The sequence below is a fragment of the Bidens hawaiensis genome, unplaced genomic scaffold (assembly GCF_021521415.1).
Source record: "Bidens hawaiensis isolate Kalapana, Puna unplaced genomic scaffold, B.hawaiensis_p1.1 tig00008029_1, whole genome shotgun sequence".
Taxonomy (NCBI): domain Eukaryota; kingdom Viridiplantae; phylum Streptophyta; class Magnoliopsida; order Asterales; family Asteraceae; genus Bidens; species Bidens hawaiensis.
Genome location: NW_027491562.1, coordinates 145,614 through 167,327, shown reverse-complemented (window position 1 = coordinate 167,327; position 21,714 = coordinate 145,614). Strand labels below are relative to the sequence as shown.

The window sequence follows — 21,714 nt, the reverse complement described above, 5'->3', positions numbered from 1 at the left end:
GCCTAACTTGTTTCCGCCATGCAATACCTTAACCCGCATCCTTTGTCGACCTTATACGATTTTCCGGTTTCAATACTTAGATTTAATAAAAAAAACTCATCAAACTCGTCTATATTTTTTTGCATACTTTCCTGCATTTTATTTCTATTACTAACACCTCGCGCCTTATACCAAATCCTCATTTATTTTTAACTTTCAGTCAAATGGAGTTTCCTTAAAAAGAATTTATTATCTCCATTACTACTACTACTACTACTACTACTACTACTACTACTACTACTACTACTACTATTATTATCATCATTATTAATATTATTACTACTGTTGTTATTAGTACCATCACCGTCATCATTCTTAATTTTATATTAAAAGGTTTTATTATTATTATTATTGTTGTTAATATTTTTTATATAGTTATTACTAGTAATATTATTATTACTAGTGTCATAGACACTACTAATAATATAATAATAGTTAAAGTAAAATATTTGCTTCAAACAAGTTTTGAGCCCTTTGAGGCTATTTCTTATTCAACAAGTCAAGTAATCTGACTTCCTAGGTCGCTGGCCAAAAGAAAAAAAAAACAACATTTGTTTCTACGATTAGAATTTCATAAAATTTGCAAGTCTTAGCGATAGCTAAAAAATCCTTTATCTATATAAAATAGAATAAATTTTATTTCCCCATGAGATTTTAAAACATCACGATTTACAACCGATTTTCGTAAATTAAAATTATCCCTTCCTTTCTTTCCCCTTCGTTAAACGCCAATGAGTTTAGGCTAAGAAATTATGGCATCACCTCCCACGTTAACTTTCATACCACAAAACAACACTCGAGAAGACAAATGTCACAAGCTGCATTTTTCTTTAACTTCTCCTTCACGTATATTTTTCGGAAGTGCCAAAAGTGACTTTTCTATCCACTTCTTCAGAATATTGTTTATGAAGTTTATTTCGATTGTTCATTGATCTTTGATCCATATTCATTTGTATTTTACAAAACGAAAATTCGCACATCATCCTTAGTCGCATTTTGTGAATCGGCTTACGTTTGTTACCTCCGGATCTATGACCAATTTCCCATCAACGTAACCGTTAAGTGGAAATTGGGACTATGAACATGTATGTGTACATAGTTACCTAATAGAAACCGTATTTTCATTTTATTTCTACATTTTACTATCGGTGACCGGTTCTTTCCAAACAAATACGTTTACTTAGAACCGGGACTGTGTCCCATGTACATGACGAGTTTATTCTTTTACACAAATTTTATTTGTTATTCTTGTACTTCTCTTTCACTCGATGTTTTATTTAAACCATTTTGTTGTTCTTGATTTAATCAATCTGGAACAAATGCTTTATTTTGATTTCGAAATTTCAATTGTTTACTTTGATAAACTGAAGGTTACTACTGGAATGTTTCTTTTCACAAACTTAATCAATTTCAATATTCTACTATTAAAATTTTGTTATCCATTTCATTTCAAGTTATTATCAATTTATATGTTTATCAGATGTAATGCTCACCTTATTTCATCTTAATGTTGCCGCTAGTTGCGTTGAAATTGGTTCGGAGTTTCCCATTTGTTAAACTTCTCGATATTTTAATAATTAAAAGTTTCGTTTATTTAAGCTCTTCACAAACCCAATGCCTTATCAATTTACATGTTTATATTTCGTTGGTTAAATGCTATGTTTACCTACGACGTTATTCTCAACCCCATTATTTCAATTACATGTTACGATGTTCATAATTCAAATGTTTGCATTCTTTAATTTCATTACCTCCTTTATTTTGTTTGCAACATCGTTTACTTGGTTCATACTATGATGATTTCTTTTACTTGACTTAGTGTTTTCGTGTTGTCCTTGGCCTGAATGGCTTAACAATGTATTTTGTAGTATTTTTCCCCTTTTAATTCTTTATTTTTTTATTTTTAACATTATATATAAGAATTTTATTTATTTATCTAAGGTCTATGTTTTAAAACCACACAATAGGGCACATTATACGGACCATCCGACGATAGAGGTAATTATGAGTCGACACGTAATTATCAAAGTCCTCGCATGGAAAATATAATAAGTCTATTTGTTTGAAATAACTCGGAACTTAGAATGATTTTGGGGAACGGGACTAATACAATATGATAAGGGCATGGTGGATACGCCGCTGGTACATCTTATATATAAGTGTCCTTGTCATATTTTCTATTTGTGGCGTTATTTCGGGTCATTCAAAGATCGGCGTTATTTTATTTTAATTATGTATGTATAAAATTGTTAAAATTTCTAACAACTCTATGTATTAGTTTTTCTCGTTTAAAATTTTTATTTTATTTTAATTTTGGGACGCAATTTCCAAAAGTTGTAAGTCCTGTAACATTCGTTACTTTTCAAACCCGAAAATCCGACCCGTTTTAAATTTTTGGTTTTTATTTATAAATATATGTATAAAAACATATTATAATATCCAACTCCATAAAAAATATACATTCAACATTTCTAATCCCAGATGTGACACCCGACATTTTCAGGTTAACTACATTAACTAAACCCAGTTAAATCATGTTGTTGGGACTTATATTTTAGACCGACGTATCGAATTAATCTTTGGGTGAAAAATATATTATTTTGGTCTCAACCAAGGGTGGATGACTTGAAGACCAAGTCATGCTAGGCTAGTATAAATAGATGTTTTTATTCATTTGTCTAGTATGAGTGACTGTATTGTGTATATGTGAGTTTTAGGGTTTTATCCCTTTGAGAGAGTCTCTGCCTCCAGGATGAGCTCTCCTGGTGGCGGCTGAGATATTTCTTAATTGATTGTATGTATGTATGTATGTATGTATGAGTGTTTCATCTTAATGAGAATCATTCGGCTAATATTTCATACTACCGTTTCTATCTTGTTTGTGTTTTGATTACAATTGTTCATCCTACTTTATTGTTGATTGTTAATCAAATTAGGCTCTCTCCCAATACATCTCATCCGTCCAACTAACATCATTCAAGAGTGAATACGAGTTAGATTCGATCCTAACCCTAGATCCGAGCTCCACACCGTTGATTAGTATTGACTATTATTCACGCTTCCGCACCGGGGCTCGGACATGTCAATTGGTATCAGAACTTAGTCATTTTCCATACTCGAGTCCAAACTTATTTTTCATAGTGTGCTCGAGACATCAAAACTTCATTTCTGCGTCATCAGTCACTGATTTGCCCTTGCAGAACCTGCTAAAATATTCACTTTGCATATGCTGCAACAAACAGTGATGAAATTGCCTTTAGTACCTGTTCATTCTTGACTTGTACATTCTCCTTATCAGTTTGTACCATCGGCAATATTTTTTTTTTAACAAACTTCTACTGTTTTTGCAGCACGAGCACACAAAACCCTAATTTTTCAAATCCAAAAACAAGTTTCGGCATCTGAAATAAATCACTATAGCCCTATCCAAGTCATCTCGAAATCAAAGAAACCTATCTTCATATCATAATCAACCTTTTCAGATCTAGAAATAATCAGATGAACAGTGTTTCCCCAAAACGAGCCAAATAACACTTTTACATCAGAGCTGGACCATTTTGACCAAATAAACATGAAATTGATGTTGGATCTCCAAACGAGTCATCAACCCAAACATCAATTCATATACTTTTCTCCAAATCATCAAATAATTTCAAAACCCCCAAAAAATAATTTCAACGAACTTCATCATTTAACGTCCATGGTGGATTCAAGAGCAAAATGAATATGTTCAGCGGTTAGTCTGAACTATTCGGTAACCCAAGCTCTGATACCAATTGACATGTCCGAGCCCCGGTGCGGAAGCGTGAATAATAGTCAATACTAATCAACGGTTGTGGAGCTCGGATCTAGGGTTAGGATCGAATCTAACTCATATTCACTCTTGAATGATGTTAGGTGGACGGATGAGGTGTATTGGGAGAGAGCCTGATTTGATTAACAATCAACAATAAAGTAGGATGAACAATTGTAATCAAAACACAAACAAGATAGAAACGGTAGTATGAAATATTAGCGAATGATTCTCATTAAGATGAAACACTCATACATACATTCATACATACAATCATTTAAGAAATATCTCAGCCGCCACCAGGAAAGCTCATCCTGGAGGCAGAGACTCTCTCAAAGGGATAAAACCCTAAAACTCACATATACACAATACAGTCACTCATACTAGAAAAATGAATAAAAACATCTATTTATACTAGCCTAGCATGACTTGGTCTTCAAGCCATCCACCCTTGGTTGAGACCAAAATAATATATTTTTCACCCAAAGATTAATTTGATGCGTCGGTCTAAATAATAAGTCCCAACAATCTCCCCTTAGACCGATGCCATCGAATTTCTTCCATGATCACCTCATAACTCGTTGTCTTTCATTGAAATTCTCCCCCTCACGTTAAGCTTCTCCCGTTGTTCATTTCGAATCATCACTCTTATATCACTTTTGGATATAGTTGTATGGGCATATGAACGAGGCTTTGAACTTCAAAGATCAACTTCAAGTAACAAGGTCATCACAAAAAGAAATAAACTCAATGTGATCATCAAATAATCCTCAATTCTTCAAAACCGTTTCTTCCCATGTAAATCATCTTCAAACCATTCCCTAAATTAAGATAGCATTCAAGTTCAACCATAACCCGTTCTTGACTGTTCAAGTGACTATTTCATAGGAGGTTAGACTCTACTGATCATCCTTTCAACATTGTTGCTCGTGATGACTCCATCTTCTCATCCGTACTAGGAAATCTGAAAACTTACAAATGATGAAACGTCTTTGAAAAACCTTGGATTATTGATCTTGATCAACTTTTCCTTAACTTGAGTCTTTTACTTGATTTGAAGCTAGCCATTTGCAATGAAATTCAAAGATTTTTACTCCCCCAATTTCGTTGCAATTGTATTTAATAAATGTGTCTTCAAATCAAGTGTGGGTGAAACAATCTTGATCATCCTCATCAAGATTGTAAAAATCTCAGATAAACATATTCAAAAGTTGGTTGACACTAAAAGTGATTAAATCCTTAAGCTTGGTAAACACTTGTTCTTGTAAAGCTTTTGATGAAGTCGTGAAATTGGATGAGGTTTGAATTCCATAAGCTTGTTGATGATTGGAGAAAAATTACCAAAATACCCCTGGTATATATCTTCCGTAGAGTACAGCTTGGTCAAACGATCAACGGCACCAAAAATCTCAAAAGTTTCTTCAAAACTCTGAAATGTTTCACAAACTCTGTTTCCTAGCACACAATGTGCTTGGGAGCACCTTCCTAGCACAAAGTATGCTTGGTTTCATTTCCAAGCACAAAGCATACTCTGATTCAATTTCCAAGCAAAAAGTGTACTCGGAAGCACTTTCCTAGCACATAGTGTACTCGGAAAACAAAGTGTGCTCGGAAGCAAAGTGTACTCGGAAGCAAAGTGTACTCGGAAGCAAGGTGTACTCGGAAACAAAGTGTACTCGGAAGCAAAACACTAGTGATTTTTCAATTTTTTTTTCACCGAGCACAGAGTGTGCTCGGAAGCAAAAGTGTGCTCGGAAGTACTTGTGATTTTTCATTTTCTTCACTTAACACCAAGCATGCTCGGGAGCAAAAGTGTGCTCGGGAGTACTTGTGATTTTTTTTTTCAATTTTAGCACTAGCACAAAGTGTACCCGGAAGCACTTTCCTAGCACAAAGTGTACCCGGAATTCAAAACACTTGTGAATTTTTCAATTTTCAACTAGCACAAAGTGTGCTCGGAAGTACAAGTGTGCTCGGATTACTTAGTGCTCGAAAACAAAAGTGTGCTCGGATTACTTAGTGCTTTTTCATTTTCCACCAAACATGCTCGGGAGCAAAAGTGTGCTCGGGAGCAGGGTGTGCTCGACACAAACTTGAGTTTTCTCTTCACAAGCATAATTGTTCAAGACAAAACAAAGTATGCTCGAAAAAGAGTCTGCTCGAATAAATAACAAAGTGTGCTCGAGACTTAAAGAAGATAGATTTCTTGAGAAGACAAAGGATATGCTCCGGGTTTCACAAAGTGTGCTCGAATTTGATGTGCTCGATATAAGATGTGCTCGAAATAACCTGTGCTTGAGCCAAACAAAGATGTGCTTGGGCAAAACACCTCCTGTGCTCGAAGCAGAACTTAGTCATTTTCCATACTCGAGTCCAATCTTATTTTTCATAGTGTGCTCGAGACATCAAAACTTCATTTCTGCGTCATCAGTCACTGATTTTCCCTTGCAGAACCTGCTCGAATATTCACTTTGCATATGCTGCAACAAACAATGATGAAATTGCCTTTAGTACCTGTTCATTCTTGACTTGTACATTCTCCTTATCAGTTTGTACCATCGGCAATATTTTTTTTTTTAACAAACATCTACTGTTTTTACAGCACGAGCACACAAAACCCTAATTTTTCAAATCCAAAAACAACTTTCGGCATCTGAAATAAATCACTATAGCCCTATCCAAGTCATCTCGAAATCAAAGAAACCTATCTTCATATCATAATCTACCTTTTCAGATCTAGAAATAATCAGATGAACAGTGTTGCCCCAAAACGAGCCAAATAACACTGTTACATCAGAGCTGGACCATTTTGACCAAATAAACATGAAATTGATGTTGGATCTCCAAACGAGTCATCAACCCAAACATCAATTCGTATACTTTTTTCCGAATCATCAAATAATTTCAAAACCCCCAAAAAATAATTTCAACGAACTTCATCATTTAACGTCCATGGTGGATTCAAGAGCAAAATGAATATGTTCAGCGGTTAGTCTGAACGATTCGGTAACCCAGGCTCTGACACTAATTGACATGTCCGAGCCCCGGTGCGGAAGCGTGAATAATAGTCAAAATATAGGGTAAAGTTAAAATACAAATGACAACAAAAATAAGAAGGGTGAGAAGGAATCATGTCCATTGATCTTAGATTTAAATGGCTGAGATTAATTTAATAAATAAAAATTGATGAAAAGGGCATGAAGGTAATAACACACCTTTGTTGACTTTGTCTCTCCACATGCAATACACATGCCAATTCCACCGTTATTTTAAAATGCCCATAACTTATGACATTATTTTTTAAAAAAATTTCACCATAATAATAAGCTTTTTTTATCTTTAATATGAGTATCATATTGTTATATAAAAATAAAAAAAAATTAATGGGTTTTTTAATTGTGTTTTTTTGTTGTTCATTGTGTCATTGTGTAATATGTTGTTTCCATTGTATTTTACATTTCAAGTCATTATATTCACCATTGTGTCTTACGTTTTAGGCCATTTTGTTATACGTATTCACCATTGTGTCTTATGTTTTAGGTCATTGTGTTATACGTATTCATCATTGTTTTTTACGTTTTAGGTCATTGTGTTATACGTATTCACCATTGTGTTTTACGTTTCAAGTTAAAGACACAATGGTGTGCGAAAAGACACAATGACAAAAAAATACATAATGGTAAGCGAAAAGACACAATGGTGTGCGAAAAGACACAATGACGAAAAAAGACACTATAGCGAAAAAAGACACAATGATAAGCGAAAAGACACAATGGTGTGCGAAAAGACACAACAGTGTGCGAAAAGACACAATGACGAAAAAAGACACAGTGATAAGCGAAAAGACACAATGGTGTGCGAAAAAAACAATGACGAAAAAAGACACAATGATCAACGAAAAGACACAATGGTGTGTAGAAAGACACAATGGTGTGCGAAAAGACACAATGGCGAAAAAGACACAATGATAAGCAAAAAGACACAATGGTGTGCGGAAAGACACAATGACGAAAAAAGACACAATGATAAGCGAAAAGACACGATGGTGTGCGAAAAGACACAATGGTGTGCGAAAAAAGACACAATGATAAGCGAAAAGACACAATGGTGTACGAAAAGACACAATGACGAAAAAAACACAATGACGTGATTTTTGTTTTAAATTTATATAACAAAAATCATACTCATATTAAAGATAAAAAAACGCTTGCTGTTATGATGAACTTTTTAAAAAAAAATATATATCATACGAAAAAGTTATAAACGTTCTAAAATGATGGGGGTATTAACATGTGTCTTGCATGTGGAGAGAGAAAATGTGTATAATTACCTCTATACCCTTTTTCTTTTGGTCCCCACTTGACACATGTCAAATATTTATGGCTTCTCACACTTCTAATTTTTGTTACCCTTTGTAAAATAACTTGACCTAGAATATATGAGCCATACAAGGAAAAAAATTATGTGTAAGGATCTCAAATGGTGTGAGAGTATAAAAAATAATTAATAAGTATCAGCTAAACGTTATGTGGAACAAATGATTTAAGTTAAAACGGTGTCACTCGATCCTTTTACAGACACCTAAAAAATAAATAAAACGCAAAGAACCTAACAGCTTATAAATTCGGCATTGTAACCCTAGAATCACCACCATCACTATCTGCAATTACCTAATTCTTCCAGGTAATTTATCCTATCCTCTTTCGATCATCTTCTGTTAATTGCAGTTTGACATTCTTTCATTCATTTTGTAACGCACTTGTTCGCTTTGTTATTGATTTAGGAAACGATAATTTAGTTATGTTTACGCGACTCTGTTTAGTAGTAGTTCGTAAGTCGTAACCTAAACTAGATGATCATGATTATCCACCTTTGTTAGGTTAGGGTTTGCTTTGAGTGTTCATGTTTGTATGACCGTTTGACAATCATTTAGAGTTGTGATAAAGAGAACTTCTACATGGTTTTACTGATTTGATCCACCTCTTCAATTCAATCACGTTTGGCAAAAGTGTTATTGTTGATGCATGGTGTCAATAGATTACTCTTTTTCTTGTTCGTCTTTTGTACTTTTGTCACCTTGAAACAAAGCTAAGATATTATCTTGGCTTTGTTTCAGGCTGACGGAAATGAAGAACAAGGATGAATAGGAAGAAGATGAATATATTCACATCATGCATCAATGATGACAGTTTAGCAGAATGTGACTGGATTCAAGATGAGTATCAATTTGGTTACCATCTTCTCGTTTTCTTTATCAAAAATTGGCTGAATTGTCAGCACGTTTGGATTTATGTGATCATACAAACACCAAGTTATATATATCATAGAAGACACAAAAGTTTCGCTATAAAAACTTTTCACCAATGTGTTTTTTTTTCCATGTTTTACATGCATTTTATATAATAGACATGGGCAATGCCTTCAGTGTATTGAATTTATATCATCTGAAAAATGTTTTAAGCTATTGTTTTGGTTTTTCAGCTTTCCTCATGGCCAAATTAAATGGCAAAAATAATAGACGGAAAAAAATTAGGAAATTGACGAGCAATGTATCTACAAATGTTGTTGATTCATCATCAGAACTTGCTATGGCTCATGTTGTTAATTCCAATGAAACTGCTACACAGAATAAAGAGCAATTATCAGGTTATATATTCATGTGCAATGGAAATACAAAACCTGAGTGCTATGTGAACCGTGTTTTTGGGCTTCCTGCTGGAAGAAGGGAAGTTGTTGAGAAGATAAAACCTGGTACAAAGCTTTTTCTTTTTGATTTTGATTTGAAGTATCTTTATGGTGTGTATGAGGCGATTTCTACTGGCGGCATGAACCTGCAACCGACTGCTTTTGGCGGAAGGTTTCCGGCACAGGTAAGTTTAATTGTTGAATTACAGTTACATCAAGATTTCATGATGATGATGATAATTATTTTGTTAATAAACATAATCTAGGATATCTTAGATGCCCGTGCCGTTCTAGGCAGGGGTGGCAATAGGCCTGTAAGCGAACCGAACGTGTAGCGAACCGTTTGGTGGGAAGCTTGTTTATGTTTGTATTTTAATAAGCGAATGAAAATTTTTTTTTCAGTTAGGTAAACGAACGACATGAATGCATGTCTCCTTTGTTCATTTATGTTTGTGAATGTTCGTTTACGTTCATTTATGTTTTTTAGTTTATGTTTGTTCGTTTACATTCATTTATGTTTTTTAGTTTATGTTTGTGTCGAAGCATGAAATGAATCTGACCTGATCCATGACGATGTTTCCACGGATTTTCGAGATGAACGAACCACGTCTTGATCTTCTTCTACAGTTGCTTGAGACCTGCAATGGTTTTTCGGGGGTGTGGAGGTGACTGCTAAGAAATCTCAAAGATCTCTTGTTTACAGACACAAAAAGTGGTGGTGGCTCGTATTGAGCATGACGCCCTGATAAGGAGGTGGAGACCTCCTTATATAGAGAGCCTCATGGCCACCATCATGGTACCCTAATGGGCCTAGCCCAGTTAGGGTTACCTCCACAAAACCCCCTCAGCCCAATAACATTGTATTAGTCCATATAATAAAATAAGCCAAACATAATAAATTTAGGGTCGTAAAACCGGGTTTAGTACCATACCCCTACAGTTTGTTTAAGTTCGTTCTTTTAATAAGCGAATGAACAAATCTTTTTTTCAGTTAGGTAAACGAACGACATGAACGCATGTCTTCTTTGTTCATTTATGTTCGTGAATGTTCGTTTATGTTTGTTCGTTTACGTTCATTTATGTTTTTTAGTTATGTTTGTTTAAGTTTGTTCTTTTACATTTTTTAATATATTCGTTTAAACCTTTTAGGCTCATTACAATTTAGTATAGTTTAATAACCTTTCAAGCACAACATGTTGTTCACACTTTAATTATTTTTGCTCAGTTATGTTTGTTTATCTTTGTGTAGTTATATTTGTTTGCGTTTGTGAACCAGTCATTCGTATGTTCAACGAATGGACATAAACGAACACGAACACGTCCATTTTCTTAACGAAAGAACACGGACGCTCCGTTTGTTTAATTGTCACCTGTTATTGAACAAACATAACCGAATGGATCTTTTCGTTAATTGTTAGTAAATTGCTAGTTAATTAGTTTAATAACTGTGCAGGTTAAATTCAAAATATGCAAGGATTGTCTTCCACTGCCCTTAAATACTTTTAGAACTGCTATCAAAGACAATTATCAAGGCTCCAAGTTTGCACCAGAACTTAATGATCGCCAGGTGAAGACAAGTTTTTTTCCTATGAAACTTTATACATTTACAGTTGTAAATGTAGTAAGGTTTGATTTTTAGTTATATAAATACATGCTAATTGCATATCGCAACTTTGCACTTGCTTTGCGCCTTTGCGCACACTGTCATTTACCTACCATCACATGGTCTTTAAAAAAGGTTAGTAATAGTATATTATGCACTTATAATAATTCAGGTATTTTCATGATAGAAAATCAACTTTACTTTCTACATAAGGGTAAAATTACCAAAATACCCTCACGCGCATTGCAGAATACAGAACTTAACAGAAAAGGTTAATGTCCGTTAGTCAAAAGGACGTGATGTGTTACAACTTTCCAAATAAAGGATTTTTTTAATTACCTTAGTTTATACAATTTGCAAGTTGGTAGATATCTAAAGGATGAACGGTGTAATTTACTCAAAAGAACATCAACTTAACTTTCCGTATTAGGAAAATTGCATGATTATACATTTAGATCTCATAACTTTATAATGTGACGCTAATCGTCCTTTCCTGACATATATGTTGAAAAGGGTAATATGAAAAAGTACTTCACATGACTGTATGTAACAAACAAATCTAATGTCTGTTAGTGGAAAGGACGAAAAGTGTGACAACATATGAACTTTTACTTGTACTTATTGAATTAAAGGATATAATCTGCAAGTCACCCCAAACATAAAGGATGTAATCTGTAATTTACTCCTTTATAAGCTTTTTTTTTTTTGAATAAATAAATTCCTGAACTTTTTTAAAGTTTTATAATTAAAGGTCCTCCTTATTGTATGATTAAGTCGGTAAACCTATTTAAAAGGAGTTATTTTTTTCCTTAATCATGGAAAAATGACAAATCAAGTCTGGGGATTTTAGGTTTAGTTTTTTCAGTGACCCTCAATATAATGGAGGCTTAATTTTTTTAATAATTTAATTAACTAACTTTACCTTTTTTTGCCCCTCGGAAATCAAGTCCACGGTAACCCTCGTTTTAGACGTATGATCAATAATTAAACATTTAATTGCAGGTTAGAGACCTTCTATTGCTGTTTAAACCAATTGTAGCACCATCACCTGCTACACTACACCTACCAGTACCCAATGCTGCACACGGACCATGGGTCCCACCTGCATCTAGTGCTGCACCCGTGCCCCAGATGCCACCTTTACAGAAGCGGTATCAACCTTATATGGCGAGGCCACTGCATAATCATTCACAACAACCAAACAGGCCTCAATTCGTTCAGAATGATGAGTTTAATCCACATCCACTTCCACATCATCACCGTCCATCTGTCATCTGTCAAGAGCCTTATGTTTATTCTAATCCACATCAGCTTGCAGAGAATCAACCAGCATACTTCTCTAATGATTATCCCAAAAATCTTCAAGAACTGTATCCAAGGTACTGATTTTGGCCCTTTTGTTTTATTATACAGTTTGATATGCGGTTTAGGTTGTTTCTTTTGGTTTTATGTTACATGTGAGAGATGGGGGGGGTTTAGTAACGGGTCCAAATGGATTTGGGTTCAGGGTTTATACTTTACATCTTTTTAACACGGGTCAAAACAAGCTGGTTGGTTGGGTTGACATGCAAACACTTTTTAGTTTCCTTATGGATAGTTAATGTGTTGATTATGATTACGTAAATAGCATTATTATAAGGAGAGTCTAGGGGCTGTTTGGTAGCCTCTTAACAGTCATTAAGAGGCTACCTCTTAATGGCCCGTTACCTCTTAATGGTTAAGAGGTAACCTTAAGTCTGAATGGTTAAGAGGCTAGCTTTTAATGGTTACCTCTTAACCATTTAGACTTAAGGCTGCCTCTTAACCATTAAAAGGCTATGAGCCATTAAGATGTAGTCTCTTAATTGTTGGGTTATGAAGGCCTTTGGGCCGGTTTTATTAGGAGGCCCAGTTTTGGTTCCTAATTATGTTTAACCCTAATATTGTTTATTATATATATCCCATCATGTAATTGTAATCTTTGTTCTGAGCTAATAAGAAAACCTAGTTGCAGCCCGTGGACGTAGGTCCCCTCGCGGGGACCGAACCACGTTAAATTCTTGTGTCGTTTATATTTTCGTTTATGCGTGTTTATCGTTGTGCATGTGTGTGCTGTTTCGCTTCCGCGCGCTGCTTTGTTCCTAACAAGTGGTATCAGAGCTTTGGCTTGTTGGACACACGAACAAGTGGCATCAGAGCTTTGGCTTGTTGGACACACGGTTCGTTGCACTGGTAACGATTTCGCAGAAGGTTTTGGTTCGAATCTGTTTTTTGGTGATTAGGGTTGGGTAGGTCCGTCACCGTGAATAACTCTTGGAGATCGCAGGGTTAATTTCTGGTTCGTGTTCATCAGTGATCGACAGTCAAGATTGGTGGCTGTCAGGCTGAGTTAGGGTTTGACTATTTATTATCAACCGTAAATTAGGGAACCGGGTTTTGTGAAGACCATTTAGGTTCGGGTTCAGATTTGTTTGCAAGAGATTAGTCTGAGGTAACTTTATATAGTTTATTTACAGTTAGTTGATTTATCGGTTATTGCAAGAGCAAATCGGTTTATTTGGCAGTGTTCTGTTGAACAATCGTCAAGTTTAGGCCCGTGCCCTTGTCGTGTCTGTTCACTGTTTTCGATTTGTTCTCGTTTGTTATTGTTATAACTGAAAAGGAGTGGTTATGATCGGAATGTTGACGGTTATGGATTTTGGTTGATTGGTTTGTCATGTGAACTTGGATATAGTACTGGTGATGGATAAACTTGGAGAAAATGGAACCAGCGGGTGTGCTGGTGACGGCATAAGTGAAAAAAAAAATGAGGTTAGTGGCAAGTCATGTAAACTATTGCTCGTTTGGATGATCTTTCGGTTAGGGTTTGAGTTAACTGATCGTGTGTACGGTCATAGAACCCTTGGTACCGCTTGATTTTATGAAAGTTCTACTGTTGTTATAGCTGTTTGCCTGTTAGCTGGTTCGAAACTGTGATTATTACTTCTTGTTCGTTTGGAATTGTGAAGTTATATCTTGTTTGGTGGTGATCAGTGGTACACCATTTGAGAGGTTCATAATCTCGTGTTGGGTAAAGTTATTTGCCGGGATAGTACGAGTGGGGTTCATCTCATGGAGTGTTGGTGTGGCATGGGTTGGGATAACAGAGACAGTGGGAACTGGGCATAGTCGACTTGGTAGGTTGCGTAGAGGTGAGACATTTTAAGGGTCGATGTCGAAAGGTTTGGAATTCTGCTTTTGAGAATGTATCTGGGGTTGATGCATTGGGACTCAGTGAAGGCGGTGACGACTCTTGGGTTCAAGATTATGGTATGCTTTATTTGTTACTCACTTCAATGAAGCATTGTTGAATCTTTTAATTAAAGACTTTTGGAAGATACGAGTTTTTTTTGTATCGTCGGAAGAAGTGAACCAACTTCCGAGTTATAAGGTCTTGGCTCGCTGAATCGGGTAGAGCTAAGGGGTTTCAGTTTGCAGACATGAAGCCTAGAGCCACGAGGATGTCAGCTTGAGCGTATTCAGAGGTCTGAACATGTTCTGGGTTTTGGTAACAGTGGGAGCACGCAGGTGTGTTCTAGGTTTGTTTCCAAAGGGACGTTGGGTTCGGAGGACCAGGAATCCGAATGTGAAAATCTCTCCTGGTATAGTCTGCTGATTTGGAGAGTGTTTATCCTCTGGAAGTCTTTGAAGCCGGTTGTATGAGTAAGTGAGAGTCGGTTAAGATTGAGGATGAGTCATTGGCGAGTTTTGTCATGGCTGGGTCTGGGATGACCGGATTGGAGTTCTCGGGAGCTTCAATAGGCCTTTCAGGTAACTGATGAGAAGGGCGGATGCAACCAGGGTGTGGATTGGTAGAAATCTTAGTTTGTTCCTAGAGAACTGGAGGCTTGGAGAACTTCTTTTGTTGAAGTTTTAGCTTGTTCTTGGAACTGGAGGCTTGGTAGATTTCTATTACTGAAGATTACTAGAGTTACTGGATGAATGAGATTGTTATATTTACTTGGATGGCAGGCTGGAATTTATCGCAAGGCCTTCAAGTGGGAGATTGTTGGGTTATGAAGGCCTTTGGGCCGATTTTATTAGGAGGCCCAGTTTTGGTTCCTAATTATGTTTAACCCTAATATTGTTTATTATATATATCCCATCATGTAATTGTAATCTTTGTTCTGAGCTAATAAGAAAACCTAGTTGCAGCCCGTGGACGTAGGTCCCCTCGCGGGGACCGAACCACGTTAAATTCTTGTGTCGTTTATATTTTCGTTTATGCGTGTTTATCGTTGTGCATGTGTGTGCTGTTTCGCTTCCGCGCGCTGCTTTGTTCCTAACATTAATGACTGTTAAGAGGCTACCAAATCTTTGAATAAAACAATTTTATTTCTTATCATTATTGAAAAGACGGGTTTAGTAAAGATTTGTTTTTTATTTATTGTGTTGATTATTATTATGCAATAATATTATTACAATCAGAATCCAAATATTTAAATAAAACACTATAATTCCTTATTAATATAGAAAATATGGGTTTAGTAAAGATTTGTTTTTTTTACGGAAACAGTTAAGAAGGTTGTAAACATACGAGTATGTTGACCAATCTTTGATCAACTTTAAACCATTTGACCACCCCATTATGAACAAAATTTAACACAAGTTCAGAGTATTGAATCTTGTATTATGTTGAAGACTCAAGTTCAAACCATGCAACCAGAACATAACCGTGATAAACAGGTCAAACGGTTTGACTAGTCAAAACGGGCTGGCAAGTTTTAAATGGGTTGTCATTGTAATAAAGTTGTAAACATGTTAATTGTTGGGTTAATCGGGTTTGTAACTTGTTAACGGGTCAGCGGGTTAGAAGCAGGTTAACTGGTCACAGGTTTACGGGCATGGAACGGGTCAGATTTGGTCTTGCTTGATGCCGAAGGAGTTTAATTAGCATGTTTATTTTATGTGTTTATTGAGTCATATTAGTGGGTTTAAGTCATGGGTTGTTTTGCTAGTTTGTAGGGTATTTTATTTTGGTTCTGTTCACGCGAGCATAGTGGTTAGTTTAGGTTTTAACCTATTTTTAATGCAATTTTTACAATGAATCAAAGTAAGCCTTTAAGCAGTAAACACAATATCATCTGTACGTGAGTTTCGTTTCTGTTGCAACCAAGGCCTGAACCAACATTAATTTGGCAGTTTGACTAGTCAAAGCGGGCTAGCAAGCTGTAAATGGGTTGTAAACATGTTAAACGGGTCAGCAGTTTGACTGATCAAATCGGGTTGTCAAGCTGTAAGTGGGCTGAAATCAAGTTGTAAACATGTTAAACGGGTCGGCAGTTTCAATCGTCAAAACGGGTTGGCAAGCTGTAAATGGGTTGTAATCAAGTTGTAAACATGTTAAATGGGTTGTAAACAGGTAGGCAGTTTAAACTTATAAATTATCTTTTGTTTGTATTATACTAATTTTAAATGGGTTGACAAGTCAAACTATTTAATTTCAACCCAAGCATGACTTGTTTTTTATATATTTAATCTAACCCATTTTTGTATAATTGTTTTACAGGCATATCACAACCCCTGAAGCGTATCCTACTCATGATGAAACAGTTAGTTTCAATGGCGGATATAACGGTTTAGCCCTACAAACCGTTATGAATCATATTGATAGGACCTATGGTCACAACCCTTACCCTACTAAACCAACGCCTCTCTATGGCTCGACTCCACCTCCTTACGGTGGACAGACATACGTGCAACCACAGCCTTCTATGCCTGTTTCATCTTATTACTCGTTTGTTGGGGGCACACACATAAATCGTTAATCGCTTGCAAAAGATAGTTGAACTTGGAACGTGATGACGTGGATATAGTGGTAGTTTATGATGACGGTTTGCAAATTATAGTTTGTTGCAGGCATGCACATGTGTTGATTTTTTAAGTAATGCATTGAAATGTTATTCGGTTTATATTTTATGATCTATGTTTTGCAATACATGCTATGTGTCATCATTCAGTGACTATGTAAATATAGGTAAAAACAGGTCTAAAATGTGTCAGGAGTTGGTCTGGTTTGAACATTATACAAGATGGAAGTCTTGAAAGTATGATAGAAAATCTCTTGTTGGACACGGGGGACACTTGTCCCAACTGGTGTAGTAAAACATCTAGCGAACTTGATTTATGTCTCATGTGAATACGTGATGAAGTTGAACTTGTCTCGTAATAAGCTTGTTTAATAAACAAGTCCACGCTCAAACTATAGTTATCGAGATGTGCTAGCGTGGATTTAAGTTGCAGGTGTTCTGGATAAGCCTGAAGTCCCCTTCATTCTCTTCTAGAAATTTGTATTCTTTTATAGGACTTTCGACAATACAGTCGGTAGACAGATATAGGAACCTCTTTGAAGCTTGTCATCCTCAGTATGGGAGACTGTCTTTTAGTAGCAGTATAGCTGTGTACACGAGATGGTTCAATTTGTTTTTGTGCCCCCGCCGAATTGAAAACCAAAATTTTAGTTATTATGAGAATGTTAATCGATCATGTTTTGGCTATTCGATGATGATATTCGCATTAATTTTATTCGGTTATGGAACTCCAATGCATTCTAATACAAACATGTACACAATGAATAAACAAAAGAACATGATATACACATGCATTTTCAATGGTGGCACCACCAAACAAAATTATGCAACGTATCACTTTGGGCTTTCGTATTTGATCAGAATAAAACTCTTTTTTATTAGATGCATGAATAAAATGAACTAAACTTATTTAAAAAAAAAAAAGAAGTCAAATGGGTGTTTATTTATTTATTGTGTTTAAACTTTAAACCGAAGAGTGCAGAGGCATGTTTAAGAAAAGCATGATGTGATAGTATAGACTATAGAGTATAGACATAAAGCATAGTCCGTCGCTAAAGTCAAGACTAGAGAGGGTGGTCCGTCAAGTCGTGGACAAATTGTTACGATACGACTACCATCTACGTTGTCCATATTTCCACTATCCACATTTGGATTTTTTGACTCCTATTTTGCAAGTAAAAAATAATAATTTTAATTAAAAGATACAAATACAAATAAAACTTATTAAGTATGATGATCATTTGGTAATATTACACATATTTATTCTTTCTTCTTTCTTTCTTTCTTTCTCTTTTTCTTTCTATATTTTCAAGTCTTTCATTTCATAACACGTCATCTAAAAAGAGCATAATGAAGTGATATATAAACATGCAACAAGTTGTGTCGCAACCTCATTTAATATAGTAAAACCGATCCTACTAAGTTTTGGGTCTTACGGGCCAAGAAATTACTACACTATGTAAAATCCATATACATCCTCTTTCAATACCCAAAATTCATTCATGTGAATGAAATTCATGGTTTTAGAGGGTATGTTGTTCTTTCATCCGGTTATAGTATTTATTGATAGTATCAATATGAGGTATCTATAATAATTGTTTTCAGTATTAATACTGATGATGTTGGTGGCTAGTGGCTACACCATTAAAAGGCTAAAGTCTCAAAACTCAATAATCAGAATACCTTAATATTGTTTAACGCTTGAATGTTTTGATAAGTCAAATGACATCTTCCTAGCATGATAATACGGTTCACCATGTAAATAATGCATTATATTCGTGGACCAAGATATCACAACCTGTGGTGGAAAAGGGAGTTACCTATTATCCAATGGGTAATAGTCTTCTTTTTCACAAAAGGGTAAGGTCTCCTTTGCGACCCCATAAGCGTGATACCCTTTAAGCTTTCGCATGACCACCAAGTCCAGCTGTCTCTCACTATATAACGGTGCCTTAGCACCACTAGTTTGTATCATCTACTTTCTAACCTTCTTAGACTACTCTCATTCACAACTCAATCCAACCCAACTTTTCATTACAAAATTAATTCATCTCCCTTCCACCTACACAACCCGACTAAACCCCAAATTTTCACTGTCATTCACAATTAAAGTAAACCAATTTTAAATTGAATAAATATGTATATTATGATAATTTATTTATTTTTGTAAAAGTTATCTTTTTTTATATAGAAAATATTTACTTTATTCTATAAAACTAATATAAAGACTAAAATCAACTTGTTTTATTTAAAATCTAATAAATTATTTGAAGGCGGAACATTCATTCTAAGTGTTTATATATCTTCATTGTTTATTTCAAATATAAAATTTTAAAAACTTTCATTTTTTTATCGCATTGAAAATTATAGAACATTTAACAATAATTATTCTATTTCAAAAAGTAATTATGTATTTTAAACAAAGTGAAGAGTTTCCGTATATTCACCAAATTATAAGTTTATAAGAATCAAAGTAAAATACAAAAAATAAAACAATAAAAAAATCATGTGGTGTACAATTCTTAATTTCTCACAACCGAGCAAGGGTCGGTGAACCGACCTGGTTGCCCACATTTGTCTCCACCTCAACTCATTTATATTTCCTTATTAATTCCAAGTAAGCAACCAAAGCCAACCAACCGAGCCGATGGGAGTGGTCTTACTCTCATTCTTTACAATCATCTAAGAACATCTAACTGATTCTCACGTCAGAGGTAGATCGCATGAGGCTTCCTCCCACGGTGAGCTAACGATTGCGGTTTTTTTTCCATAACCTTTAATTAAGCCTCGAGATATTAGTACCTTCATGTCCCATTATTTGTCGTATCAACAAATATATATGTATATATTTTACTTTGTTTTGTTGGAATTCATTCACGTTGGTTCTTTGATCATATAATCTAGTTTAGTAAAAGTTAATCTTTTATTATCAATTTGAATATTTGATTAACATATAGATTTTCAAAAACCACCTGAACAAAACATTTTTTTATCGCCTAAAAACCTGAAATTGTTGTCTAGTTTTTTTTAAATAAAATAATTAAATGGTGATGACCAAAATGACGGTTGAAACTTACCTACTTAGACTTTTATGTAACCTATTTATCTACATGTGTATGTTCATTTATAAAATAACATTACAATGTCAACTTTCCATGTTTTATGTTTACACATAAGTGACCAACATGTTTAATATGTATATATGTTTACACACATATATATTCTTTTTTTATATGATAAAATGCTTAAAACTTGTTTAAAATATGCTACTTGTAAGAGTTTTAAAAATAATATGTTACTTATCTAACTATTTATATATTTGCCTATCATGAAATCTTATGTGTCGCTGTCAGGTCACCCCCCCCCTCATTTTCTAGAGCCACCAAATTATTTGATTTTTAAATGAAGGCTTCTTATGCATTTGACTCGAAATCGCGGGTATGGGTCTTACCAAACTCATATAGTCTTTAAATGGGTTATAACATCCCATTTATTTGTGAAACTCTTTCATAATCAAAAAATAATATTCGCGGGCCATGGGTCTCACTAAACCCGGATAACCCTTAAATGGGTTATAACATCTTATTTATTTGTAAAATAACCCCTTAATCATCAAAGAATAATTTCCACGGGTTATGAGTCTTACCAAACCCTAATAGCTCTCAAATAGGTTATAAGATCTTATTTATTGGTAAATACTTTCATCCTCAAACCCTAATTTAATTTATCTTCTTTACATGTTCTCCATTACTGGTCTATCATCTCCATCGCCGGTTAACTTCCAATACTACCCGCCATTGTCAACTACATCAACGCCCCCTTTTTCATTAGACAAATATTTGTATTCATGCTTGTTCATTTAAAAACATCAACATGTTCGTGTTCGTGTATTTTTGTTCATTAAAAATCTAAAAGCCCTGCACATCTCAATTGAAAATATCCAAACACAAAAAAATATAATAACAAACTACTATATATTTATTAAATTAAAACTACATTAAAAATAAAATAAATCATCATAAAATAGCAAAAGGATTAAAAACAAAAACTTAAATAAATTTCCGTAACACGGGGAGAATCAAACTAATGAAACATATATGTCTAGATTTGATGGACCACAATTGAGATATGCAAAGTTGATAACTTTTTCCCTATTTAAATATAACTTAACATGGTACAAATTTGTATATATGGCCGTTAAATTTGACAAAATAGTGTGGCATGTCAACAATAAAGTTTACATGAAATCCATGCCAACCAAAAAAATAAAAGAAAAAGATGTATATATACGAGTGTGCGAGTAGCCCGCGTTTATCGTTGGTTTCACGAATGCACCTTAATTAAACTAGTTTATCGACTTCCACATAAAAAGTTATATTATATGAAAGACTTTGCATTATAAATTAAGAATTATGTTGGCTTTTCATTGTATTAACCTTCTAAATAAAAAAATTACCTAAATAATTATTTTGGTTTGAGAAAATTATGATTTGCCTCTCTGTGTAATATGAGCGGGTTGCCATTGAACCATTAATTCTTAAATTGCGTGTGTTGAACCCACAATTACACGAAGTTTTATGACTGCCGATATGAGCCACTACCGTCAGTTGACTGGTGGATGGCAAAGGTATTTTAGTAATCTTCTCTGAAGAAGAAGAAGAATCATCATCATCATCATTATCACCGAACGAGAATTATGAGCTCAATCAGCTCACCATCATCAGCATCCATGGCACCTACTGCTATCCTTTCTTTCTAATCAAACC

At 34.8% G+C, this 21,714-nt stretch overlaps 1 protein-coding gene across 1 annotated transcript; it reads left to right on the top strand.

Moving 5' to 3' along the window:
* The first annotated feature begins 9,206 nt into the window (after window positions 1-9,206).
* LOC143636604 (uncharacterized) lies at window positions 9,207-17,050 on the top strand. The gene is made up of 4 exons (XM_077104165.1): window positions 9,207-9,702; window positions 10,971-11,084; window positions 12,123-12,499; window positions 16,648-17,050. The coding sequence occupies exons 1-4, from the start codon at window positions 9,241-9,243 to the stop codon at window positions 16,904-16,906; spliced, it is 1,212 nt and encodes a 403-aa protein (XP_076960280.1). The 5' UTR covers window positions 9,207-9,240; the 3' UTR covers window positions 16,907-17,050.
* The last annotated feature ends 4,664 nt before the right edge of the window (window positions 17,051-21,714 follow it).

Coding starts and splice junctions, on each gene's coding strand:
- LOC143636604 (XM_077104165.1), top strand. CDS start 9,241: ATGGGCAATGCCTTCAGTGTATTGAATTTATATCATCTGAAAAATGTT. Junction 9,703..10,970: donor GCGGAAGGTTTCCGGCACAG/GTAAGTTTAATT, acceptor ATAACTGTGCAG/GTTAAATTCAAAATATGCAA. Junction 12,500..16,647: donor CTTCAAGAACTGTATCCAAG/GTACTGATTTTG, acceptor ATTGTTTTACAG/GCATATCACAACCCCTGAAG.